Here is a 12,346-nt window from a genome sequence, read left to right as displayed (position 1 = left end):
GCAGGTAGGAGAAGGTGGGAGCCTGTGACCTACAGGAACTTTCCATGGAAGTGGAGTTTGCAAATACTGATCCCAGATTCCTCCACTTATATAGTATATATATAAAGAAGTAAGCCCAAGTGTACTGGTCCTTTGGCTTTAGGGAGATCCGTATATACTTGGTGAAATGAATTGATCAGGCTGTATATTCGTGGAAGCCTCTAAATGGTAAATTCTAAATCTCTGAACTAGATGTCCAGCAAAAGTCATTTCAGTAGGAAAGGCACATAGCTCACAGAATAGGAAACCAGGATGGCCAATAAACAGGAAAAACTGCTCAAGCTCATTGATAATTGGAAAAATGCAACATTTGAACAACAAATGGAGGGGCACCTGGCTGGTCAGTTGGAAGAGCATGCAATTCTTGATCTCAGAGTTGTGAGTTCAAGCTCCAGTGTTGTCGAGCTTACTTAAAAACAACAAATGGCTACTATTTCTCACCCTTGAGATTGGTGAAAATTAGAAAAACAAAACAAAACCACGGATAATGTTGGGACCATTATGGAGAAATGTATTCTTTCGCTTTCCTGGTGAGAGTAAGTTGGCACAATCACTTTGGAAAGCAATTATGTAAAGTCTGATAAGGTTTAAAGATGCACTTCCCCTATGACCCAAGAATTCCATTCTAAAATGTTTTCATATGCTTAAAACATCACAAACAATGAAAATGATTGCAGTGCCTGTTATAGGGGGGGTAAAACTTACAGTTAAATTCAAATGTCCTTTATTAGGAAAAAGTAACTGGTATTTATCTAGTGGATATCATACAGCCTTTAAAATGAGTGAATCAGATTTACAAGGATAACCTGAGTAGATCTTATAACGTTTTATTGGGTGAAAAAGGTTGCCAAACCATATGAACTCTTTACCGTTAATGTAAAATTTAAAGTGCGCATCAGTGTTAAATGTGCATTCGTGTACATACCCATGGGGCAATTAAAGTCTAAGGACCCGGATGAGAAGAATACAAAGTAGCTTGACAGTGGTGGACGGAGAGAGGGAGGTGGGATGGAGGAGGCATCGAAGGGACCTTTGCTAGGAGTGTTACATTTTCTTGGTTGAAAAGGAAAGCAAAGCAGATAAGGCTAAATGTCAAAGGTCAGAGTTGTGTTGCGTGCATTTGCAATTTCCTATAGTCTTACCTGGTTTCAAAATTCTTTAACAATAGTGCGTAGAGCCCGCAGGGCACTCTCTGAGTAGGTACAGGTAGTGGCCGTCCGTCTGACCTTTGTGCTGCCTGTCGTGGCCTCGTAGGCCTCAGGGCCTTGCCCGCTCTTTCCGCAAGGTGCTCCAGGATCGCGGGCAGGCGATCATGGTCACGGGCACACACCTGCGCGGCCTGCACTCTCCAGGATCGCGGGCAGGTGACTGATCATGGTCACGGGCATGCGCCTATGTGGCCCACATTCTCCTGACACTGAGCAAGCCGTGGCTCCCCGTGTGTCACCCCCTCCCGTGCTCCCAGGCACTGGAGAGCCTAAATGTACGACTCAGTAGTGTTTTCTGAGCCTCCTTGCAAAAGCATTTTTATGTAACAAGATGCCCTCGAACTAATACAGTAGGTAGGTGTGGGGGAGAGTTGTTTTGAGGGCCATAGTCTGGCTTCGTTATCTCAGGCCATCAAAGATCGTTTAAGACCAGCGACACCCGCTGCCTGCAGCAGCGTCATGAGGGAAATGGCCCAAGGTCCGGAGGGTTGACAACCATTTCAGAGGAGTGAGTGATAGACCTTCTGAGAAAGTCTCGATTGCTGGGTTGGTTTTCCGGGTGGGGTGGGCCCTGGATCCGGTCCCCCGTCCTCTCGTACCGTGCATGGACAGTGGACACGGGAGCACGGGTTTCCCTCTCCCCGAGTCTTGACTCTTTGTACCAACAGCATCGAGGCAGCACGGCGACGACTTACTGTGTCGGTTTTCAAAAAACAACAAAACTACTCCCTCCTCGGGTGATGACGCGTGTGCTCAGGGCTCACCGTGCTCCAAGCCAAGTGGGGGACCCGGGAGTCGGAGTCGGACCCCAGGCACCGGGAGGAGCCCCTCTGGGAAGAGGAGGGGAAGCGGAATGGGGCAAGTGTGCAAGTAATTCTAGATGAATTCGACAGGCCCTGCAGAAGCAGGATGGGAGGGGTGGGGATAGGAAGACACGTGTTACACACTTGGGGGTTTGGCGTTTCGGCCGTGGCGGGTGAGCGTTGACACATAAGCACAACATCCCAAAGGGAGGGAGAATTGTGGTCCGTGTTACCCAGGGCAAGGGCACACGAGGGTTAACGTGGAAGGGTGTGTTTCCTGATTCGGTTGACCAATAGCGTACCTCGATTCACAGTGTTACTTTCTGTGTGAATATCCGGTACCTCAAGTTGTCGAGAAGGATTTTTCACGACGATTTTCTACTTGTATGTGCACCTAACGTGAGGGTCACAGCACTATACTGTCCGTAGTTTAAAATATTTTAGCAGGGATCCCTGGGTGGCTCAGCGGTTTGGCGCCTGCCTTTGGCCCAGGGCGTGATCCTGGAGTCCCGGGATCGAGTCCCGCGTCGGGCTCCCTGCATGGAGCCTGCTTCTCCCTCTGCCTGGGTCTCTGCCTCTCTTCCTCTCTGTGTGTCTATCATAAATAAATAAATAAATAAATAAATACATAAATAAATACATAAATACATAAATACATACATACATGCATACATACATACATACATACATACTTAAAAAAATAAAATAAAATATTTTAGCATGGCCCCTACAGTAGGTTTGTATGTGCCCCTTTGTTTTCATCTAAATCTTAGCGGGAGCTAGTGGTGCCAGCTATGAATGCACACGGAGCGTTGAGGAGCTGGTGTCTAATCAGAAGCCCTCACTCGGAGGGGGGTCTTCTAGCGGGGGACATTGGTGGTGGTTAAGATGACTGGATTAGGTTGGACCTTTTGAGAGGCCTCCCCCCCATCCCTTGCGTGTTACAGAGCATAGAAGTCTAGTGAGACATTAAAGGTGGGGAGACTGAGGCTCAGGGAGGCCGGCTGTGAGACTTGGGTGGTGGCAGGGCCAGGCCTGAAGAATTCTAGAAGCGGGACTGCCGCTGGCTGCTCTGTCCAGTGAGCTGTGCTTGCTGCCCTTGCAAGCACCTTGATCTGCGACGACATTCTTTCAGAGGCTCGTTAAACCGTGTAAGCTAATCCTGGGCTGCGTTTCCTAGGCCCACCCTGAAGTGTGCATTCCCTAGAACCAACGTATGTGGCATTTCCAGTATTCTGGGGGATTTCATTTCTTCTTTTGATTCGAGAAGAGCGAAGTGTGACAAACCCTCAGTTACGAGTGATGTACCTGTGTTTGCCAGGTTAGCTGGCCCTCCTGTCGGCCTTCCCTGTTAATATGCTCGTCCATCTGCAGATACCTGAAAAGCAATTAGAGGTCTTTGCAGTAAATCCACGTCACGGTGGAGAAAACAAAAATGCATATGTGTGTGGCATTATGTGGATCTTCACAAAGCCCTTGGGAAAGTGCAGGCTGTAGGGATTTTGATGATGTATTTCTTACAGGCCAGATTACACAAATGAACTAATTAATTTTCACTTTAGTGAAAGTTTGTTTTTCCTGGTATGTTCAGGTCGACTACGGTCACTGTGGTTCGGAGTGAACCTAACTGGGTTCCTGTCCTTGGACAGAGACCAAGGACAACTGTAGGACTTGCCCATTGTTAACCTCCTGTACACTTCTTGGTTCAAAAACCTGGTTCAGGAAGGCAGGTGCCGTTACGATCACTTTAGACAGCCGAGCCAGCCAAAGCATCGAAGAGTTAAGTGACATGTCTGTGCCACAGAACTGGTCATGACAGATTCAGAGCCAGAACTGAGCTCCTGAACACTAGGTGACTCCGCAAAAGCTCCTTCCGTGACCCCACGCCGCTGGAGCAGAAGGAAGTGGATTTCAGCGGCATCGTGCACATCAAGGTATCAGATACAGTGAGATGGAAGCAAACATGAGGACATTGTTATAGGATGACATGTCAGGAGATACTAGTGGTGACAGTTTTGGGAGAACTGACGGTTCAGATTCAGTAGGACGTCATGAAGAGCCTGCCACGAGCCACGCGCTGAGCTTCCTGCTTCCCTGCGTGCTACTCATTTCTACAGTCGCAGAGCAAAGGCCCCGGGGACCTTAGCCTCCCCCTGTCAGCCTCAAGCACTATCAGGATTATCCCAAAGCCGTTTTTAAAAAATTATTAATAGCAGCTTAATTGAGACGTAATTCACATACCAAACACGTCATCAGTGGAAAGTAGACAATTGAATGGCTTTTCGTATATTCACAGATGCACGACCATCACCATACTCAGCTTTAGGACATTTTTTGTCCCGCCCCAAAAGCCCTATACCCATTAGCAGGACTCCCCTTCCCTCCCCTCCCCACCTCAACCTGAGGCGCCCACAAATCTGTTTCTGTCTCTATATATTTGCATATTCTAGACTCTTCCTATAAATAGACTTCTGCAAGATACGGTCTTTGGCGTCTGGCCTCGTAGCCTTAGCGTAGTGTTCTTAGAGGTCATCCGTGTGGTAGCCTCTACCGGTACTTCGTTCCTTTTATTGCTGAATAATATTCTGTTGTATCAATATCCTGCATTTTATTTATCCCTTCTTCAGTTGGCGAACATTTGGGTTGTTTCGACTTAGGGCCATTAAGACATCCACGCACAAGTTTTTGTGTGGATGTACGTGTACAGTCCTCTTGAGTATATACCCAGGAGTGGAACTGCTGAGTCTTACGTAAATTCCACATTTGACCTTTGGAGGATCTGCCAAAGGATTTTCCTAAGTGGCTGCACTATTTTACACGCCCACCAGCAGTAGATGGTCTCCGTCTCTCCACATCCTGGGCGAGACTTGGTATTCTCTCTCCTTGGTTAAGCCATCCTATGGGTGTGCAGCGTAACTCGTTGTTTTGATTTGCATTTCCTTGATGCCTAATGATACGGAGTCTGTTTTCACGTGCTCGTTGGCTGTTTGTGTATCTTCTTTGGAGAAATGTCTCTTCAGGTCCTTTGCCTATTTTTTATTAGGTTATTTGCATTTTCATTTGAGGTAAACAGTACTTTACATATTCTGGAAACGAGTCCCTTATCGGATATATGGTTTTGAAATATTTTCCTTCACTTTCTGTGTTGCCCTTTCACTTTCTTGATTGTGTCCCCTGAAGGACAAAAATGATTAATTTTGATGAAGCCAAAAATTATTTATTTTTTTCCTTTGATTGCTTATGCTTTTGGTGTCATATCTAAGCCATTTTTCATAAACATGTCATCTAAGTAGAAGTCAAGTTAAATGAAGGAGTCGTGGCAAGTTCTAAGCAGGTTGTTTACCCGCTTATTCCAATCAGCCTCTTGCCCTTAAATCCTATTATATTCCGTATTATTACAAGAACAATCCTGTAACTGTGATATTGACTCCATTTTATCATTGAGTAAACCAAGGCATTGGAAATAAAATGTCCCGCCCTAACATGGAAACTAGCCAGGGAATTCCCAGGTGGCTCAGTGGTTTGGTGCCTGCCTTCGCCCAGGCATGATCCTGGGGTCCCAGGATCGAGTCCCATGTCGGGCTCCCCGCAGAGAGCCTACTTCTCCCTCTGCCTGTGTCTCTGCCTCTCTCTCTCTCTCTCTGTGTGTGTCTCTCACGAATAAATAAAATCTTAAAAAAAAAAAAAAGAAAAGAAAGAAAACTAGCCAGAGTTCCTAATTGGTTCTTCTGCATCCAAATCCTGCTCTGTGCTGATTTCCTTCTGACTTTGGAATAATTATGGGCATTTACTTTGTGGAAAGTGTTTGGATTCATCCTGCCATGCAAGGGATCTAGTTTATTTGACTTTGTGGAATTTGTGTGCATGCCCGTGCTGTCTTAGAACAGGGGAGGAAGTGTTTGGTGCTCAATCCCAGCTTGGGGCAGGTAAAGGAGGCACACATCTCTGGAGGGCCGATGTTGCAGGAATGGTAGTTATGAGATGGATTTGCAATCCTGGAAGCAGAAGACACTGCCTCTTCTTAAGTGAGCGTTGGTGTCCTGAGTATTTGCATCTCTCACAGATAAATAGATAAACTCATTCGTTGAGTGTTCAGGCTGCCCGGACTTGGATAATGTGGTGAGTTTCCCCCAGGGTGGCCGGATCCACAGAAGGCCACCGTCCGCCACCGCAGTGCCTCTCCTGACCCTCGGCCTCATTACTGCATCATTGCAGAGGGTGGTCATCTGCAGCCATCTCTGGTTTTAATGATTGATGTGACAAATAGCAAAGGACTCTGCCCCGGGGATGGGCAAGCGCTCCTTTCACAGCCCTTGTTTCCTCCTAAACAAGTGTTAAGACACTGCTTGGCCTTCGCTGCTAGATTATAAATACCTTAAGGACTCTTTCTTACTATGTTTTGTGCCACAGAGTTTGCCTTGCACACAGTAGGGACTTAATTGATGTTTTCTAAGCTGAACTGTACCTTTTTAATACAAAGAGAAATGGGGCAGGTTAAAATAACATGTAGGCCAAGCCTGGCACACTGACTCAGATAGACATGACTGGTTCCCGGCCTTGGCAAGTTACTCAAATTAAGGATTTGTTTCTTAGGTGAAAAGGGGAGAAAATAATGCACATTGGGTATAATGTAGGGAAAGCCGAGACTCCAACATGTAAGTGCTTAATACCCTACTTATTTTTATTTATAGGCATTTATAAATATCAGCATATGCCAGGGGCTGGGCTACCAGCTTTGTTAGCCTCCCATTAGTTTTGATGCCAGCAGACTGCCTTTCAACTTAATGCGATTTCTCTTGGAGGTTGTTGGAACAAGTAATGTAGAGCCAACATCAGAATGTTTAAGATGAAAATTTTGTCAAGGTGTGGGGTGCAACAGGAGAGGGGTTGTCGAGAAGGGTTGTCGGGGAGGACCGTTGGGAGGTCCAACAGGAGGGGCGTGTTGACGCTGCCTCTGGGAATTTGGGGCAGCGCTGGGGAAACCCTTAAGCGTTTTTCCCCCTTCTTTATCCTCAGGCCTTCTCGTGGGTACCCTCGATGTCGTGCTGGACTCCAGTGCCCGGGTGGCTCCTTACCGAATCCTGTACCAGACTCCAGACTCTTTGGTCTATTGGACCATCGCCTGTGGTAAGTAGCGATATTCAGAAATATGGAGAAACATTATGATTAACAGCTTTCCGTCAGAATGAAAGGAACCTTTATTTGGGAACACAATCACTTGATAATTTAGGGTAATTAACCAGAGCCATTTCGGCAGGTGAACCCCAAATCTTCAATGGCTTAACACGGTAAGGGTTTCTTTCTCACCCTGGCAAAGCCTCCTTTGGATCCTGTGGCCTTCTGCATCTGTAGTGACACAGAGCCTCCATGGGAGGACAACTGAGAAGGGAAAAATGGAAGATTGAGGTATACCTGCATTTAATTCCCTTGGGCCGGACGGGTCACACACCACTTTTCACGCACACTCTGTTGGCTAGAACCAGTCACATGACCCCAACTTAACTCCACGGGCAGCTAGGAAATGAAAGAAATGAAATGAAAAGAAATGAAAGAGGAATATGTGGACTACTTGGGTGTACTGAGTAATACTTCTATATCTTAGCACAGTACTTCCTACTTGAGTAGGGATCTTTTTTCCTTCCTGATCATAATCTATAATAATGTCCTGTGTTTAAAATGGTGGTCAATAGCCCTGCCGTTATTGGATCTCTCTCAAGGATTTTTAATCCAAAGTGGCCAAGATTTTTTCAGTTATTTGTTTGCATGTGGCTTTGCAAACAACCATAGGAAAAGCAAGAGCATGGAGCACTTAGTTTTCTTTCCTTTTTTTTTTTTTTTTTACATTCACTTGATTTTTAAAATTAGTATTCATAGACTTTATTTTTTACAGTCTTAGATTTACAGAGAAGTTGGGTAATAGTTCAGAGAGCTCCCATCTGCCCTGTACATACATAGCGTCCCTTGTTGTTAATATCCTGCTTAGTACGGTACGTTTGTTTTAGTTAATGAACCCGTATTGATTATACTATTAGTAAACAAAAGCCATAGTTTATTTAGATTTCGCCTAATGTCCTTTTTTCTGTTCCAAGATCCTATCCAGGATACTATATTATATTTAGCTCTCATGTCTCTGTAGGCTCTTCTTGGCGGTGGAAGTTCTTCAGACTTCCCTTCCCAATTTTGAAGGATACCAGTCAGGTATATTGGAGAATGTCCCTCTATTGGTATTTGATGTTTTTCTTACGATTAGGCTGAGGTGATGAATTTTTGCTGAGGAAGATCACAAAGATAAAGTGCTATTTTTATCGCATTATGTCAAGCAAGGGTACATATTGCTAATTTACGACTGATGAGGTTTTCCTTGATCATCCAGCCGAAGCAGGCTTTTTTGGGTTTCTCTACTGTTACGTTACTATTTTCTTCCCCTCTCCATGTCGTATACTCTCTGGAAGTCACTACGCACAACCTACTCTTAAGGAATGGGGAGTTTTAATTTATTCAATTATTTTTTTATCAGTATGCAATCATGCACATTGATTTTATACTTTGGAGGAGTCCAGTGCTACTTTATTTTGTTGCTCAAGTCATTCTAGCTTTGGCCATTTGGAGCTCTTTCAATTGACTTTGTTCAGTCTTTAAATTGATCTCTACTCAGTAGGAAGTGCTATGCTAGGATCTAAAGATATAACGATAATTAGATCCGGTCTCTGCTCTTGAGAACATAAGTAAATATTCAATTACAGCCCAGTGTGAACCAGTACCACACAGTGCCAGTGAATTGCAGGGTGCCCAACTAAATACAGGAATCTCAGCTGGCCTTTTACCTAGGCAGGAGAGGTTATCTCCGTGTGATTTCCAGCTGCTGGAAGGCCCTGGCGGCCTAGTAATGCTCCCTCAAGGATTGAATGGCACACGAAATCCTAACATTGTAGTGTCATATCCCTTTTGAGTTCTTCTGGCTAAGATGCAGACAGCCTCATGAGAAATGATGGAATATATCAGCCATTTATGCATCCCGGCGAATGAAGGGATGGCATCAGGGTGCAGGGCATGGAGACCAGCACTCCAGTCATCTGTGCCATTCATTCAATACAAAGGGGAAGGACCCAATACAAAGGGGAGGGGGATGTGCCCTGGGGTGGTTGATGGGGAAAGTGTCACATTTAGTCGGCAGAAACATTCTAGAATGGAGGTAAAAATAGACACTACAGCCAGAGAGTGAAGCAGTAAAAAGGAAGGGAATTAGCAATCAGATGGAGCCACTTAACCGCTTGACTTGACAAGGATGCGGAAAGGACACTGACACGTTCTCTCTCTCACCTTCCAGCCTGCCTCCCACTTGTGTCCAGAGGCTTTTGAGATCCTTTGGAGCCGGGAGCTCCTTAGAGCCCTCCTATCTCTCCTTACAGCAGCTCCAGGCGCCTGGCCTTCCCAGGTCAGCGTGCATTTACACTGGTGGGAGCTGCTGGCTTGTGCCTCTGTGACTCCTCTCCTCCTGCCCCCTCAGCCCTAACCCTTTGTTCTTTCCCCGTTACTGACATCACTACTCCTCAGCTCGTTTCTGGGGCTTTGCCAATCTATGAAGCAGATGCTCCTGTGAATGCTCGTGTAGGAAAGAGCCCAGAGTTACAAAGCTGAGTTATTCCTGAATTATTTGCCAGACCGAGGCTAAGGAGCACCAGGCAGTAAATGCTGATGGCATAATTTATACCACAAAGAGATGAACTTTCATTTTCCCAGTAAGTAATGCCTGTCACAACTGCATGATCTCATTTTAATAAGCCCAGAACAGTTTTAGCTTTTGTATGTATTGATTACCCATAGAGATACCTCCAGAATTTCCTTGTGGAAGAGTCCACGGAAGTGACAGCCGCCGTGAAGTCCTATTCACCCATTAGTCCTCCTTATCGATTTCCATTTAAAACCCAAATCGCTGGCTCCCTTTCAGGAGAGGATTTTAAGAGCGGAAGCTGCCAGCTTTCAGATTTCTCTGATTTGCTGACCTTTCAGTTTCTAATTTTAATGTTTTGTTGTAAACTACAAAGTTGGTATGTGGTGGGACAGTACGTCAAGAGCTTTTTAATTTGCTTGACTTTCATAAATCTTTGCTGTAAGAGAAGCTTCAGCAGGAAACTGGGTGAGTCTAACTCACTGCCCTGTAGAATCCATGGGATTGCAAAAACATTGCTTGTGAGCCGTGCACATTGCGAATCTTTAGCATGTAAACTGAATTAAAGGGAGCATCTACCATCGGTGCCCTCATATAGACGATTTTCTTGTGTTCTTTTAAAGATTGGATTTTTTTGTTTGTTTGTTTTGGAGAGAAAGTACAAGAGAGAGCAGAGAGCACAGGGGAGGGAGAGAAGAGGGGCAGAGGGAGATGGAGAAGCAGGGATCCTGATGTGGAGCTTGATCCTAGGACCCCGAGATCTTGACCTGAGCCAAAGGCAGCCACTTAACCACTACCAGGCGCCCCCCCAGGGAGCGCAGAAGAGCAGTGGTAAGTCCTAGTTGTTTGACTTGCCTTAGACTTGAGCCACAAAGAGCCAGGCAGGAGGAGTCTTTGAAATCTAGTCTCACTTGCTTCCAATATAATAATCACCTGGCCCTTGGCAATAACGTGAACCATACAGAAAGAAGAGTGGAACAAAAAGCAAGAGTTACTTGGCAAAACATATTTTCATGAGCTTCTTCTAATCTTCTATAAGTTATATCCAGATTGGTTGGATTTTTTTTTTTTTTACTTTCCCTTGGCATTGAGACTTTTAATTGGGAAAGGGAGCCAAAAACATTCCTAAGTAATGATTGTTTCTGTTCACTACTGCTCAGGATGAAGCCACCACTCTCTTTGGTTGATAATCCATTGCGCCATCAATTCTTACCTGGTGAATTGCATCTTCTCAGTGGTTCCTGCAGTAAATCACACATTTGCCGTCTCCAAGAACATAAAGAAATCAGTATCACAGGAATTTGTCTAGCCAGCTTTGTTGAGCTCATTATATCTTATTTTTTTTTAAGGATTTTATTTATTTATTCATGAGACACAGAGAAAGGCAGAGGCACAGGCAGAGGGAGAAGCAGGCTCTGTGCGGGGAGCCCAGTGTGGGACTTGATCTCAGGACCCCGGGGTCACGCCCTGAGCCAAAGGCAGACGCTCCACCCCTGAGCTCTTATATTCTGACAGTCTCCCCCTCTCCCCTACCAGTCAGTTGACTGACTGTTTTGCACCTGACTCTGTCATTAGGGAGCCACACAGCTACAGGTTTTCCCTCCACAGCTGGTAGTTTAGACTTGGTGCCCCAGGGGCAGGAGAGGGCCCAGTCTGCTGCCCTCCTTGGTCTTTAGTGGATTTAAGTAAAAGGCAACCCATTTAGCTCCCCCCTTAGAAGAACTAGAAGGTTCTAACAGTAAGAAGGGTTGTACAGCCTCAGTGAGGATACAGACACATAAAAATGCTGGTAGCTCCAAGGATGTTGTCTATAGAGGAGCTCTGGGACCACCCAGGAGGAGAGTGACAAACAGAGAGAGGGAGCTGGTGACAATTCCTTCTAGATACATCTGACCTCCTAGCAGGACTGATAAAGGAAATGGGGTGGAGGGTGTGTGTTTGATGGGCACGTCACTGCTGACATGGCCCTGCAGGGTGCCCTGATTTGGCTGCCTATTGATTTAGTTTCTCCTTCTTTACCGTCCCAGAACTTCATCTGGGCCTGGACGGTCATTCGTTTTCAGAACTGAAAATACTTTAGCTGCCCTCTTGCCTAACATTTTTATTTTAAGAGGATACAGAGGCAAGGTGAATCGCCCAAGCTCACAGTGCTAGTTGCAGCTGGTTAGTGCAGAGCTGAGACCTCATTGTTGGGTCTCCGCCTTCCCAGCCCAGTGCTGGAGCGGCACCATGCTGGCTTTCATGATTAAGCATTCTTTTAGTCAGCAGCTGGTAAGACCCAGAGTTTAATTAAAGATTGCTAATTGGTTTCGCGTCAACCATTTATCTGCAATAGGGAGAGAAAATGTGGGGTAGTTCAGCTGCCATCCACATAAAATACATGTTATGTGGAAGTTGGTATTTTATAATCCTTTCTTGGTCCGGGGACCTCAAGAATTATTCTTGTATCCTTGGGAACACAGCAGCTTAAAATAAACAGCTTGTAGGGGGCCTGGGTGGTGCAGTCAGGCATCTCACTCTTGATTTGGGTCAAGTCACGGGTCTCGGGGTTGTGGGATCGAGCCCCGTGTCAGGCTCCATGCTCAGCAGGAAGTCTGCATAGGATCCTCTCTTCCTCTCCCTCTGCT

At 45.7% G+C, this 12,346-nt stretch overlaps 1 protein-coding gene across 1 annotated transcript in view; it reads left to right on the top strand.

The window, feature by feature from the left end:
- TBC1D9 (TBC1 domain family member 9) overlaps positions 1–12,346 on the top strand; it is a 114,371-nt gene that overhangs the window by 44,198 nt on the left and 57,827 nt on the right. The window contains exon 2 of the mRNA XM_055316983.1: positions 7,067–7,177. Coding sequence (XP_055172958.1) covers positions 7,067–7,177 — 111 coding nt within the window. The remainder of the gene's footprint in view (positions 1–7,066; positions 7,178–12,346) is intronic.

Source organism: Nyctereutes procyonoides, unplaced genomic scaffold, assembly GCF_905146905.1.
Source record: "Nyctereutes procyonoides isolate TBG_1078 unplaced genomic scaffold, NYPRO_anot_genome, whole genome shotgun sequence".
Lineage (NCBI taxonomy): Eukaryota > Metazoa > Chordata > Mammalia > Carnivora > Canidae > Nyctereutes > Nyctereutes procyonoides.
The sequence above is the reverse complement of the archived record's forward strand: the minus strand, read 5'-3'. Positions and strand labels throughout refer to the sequence as shown.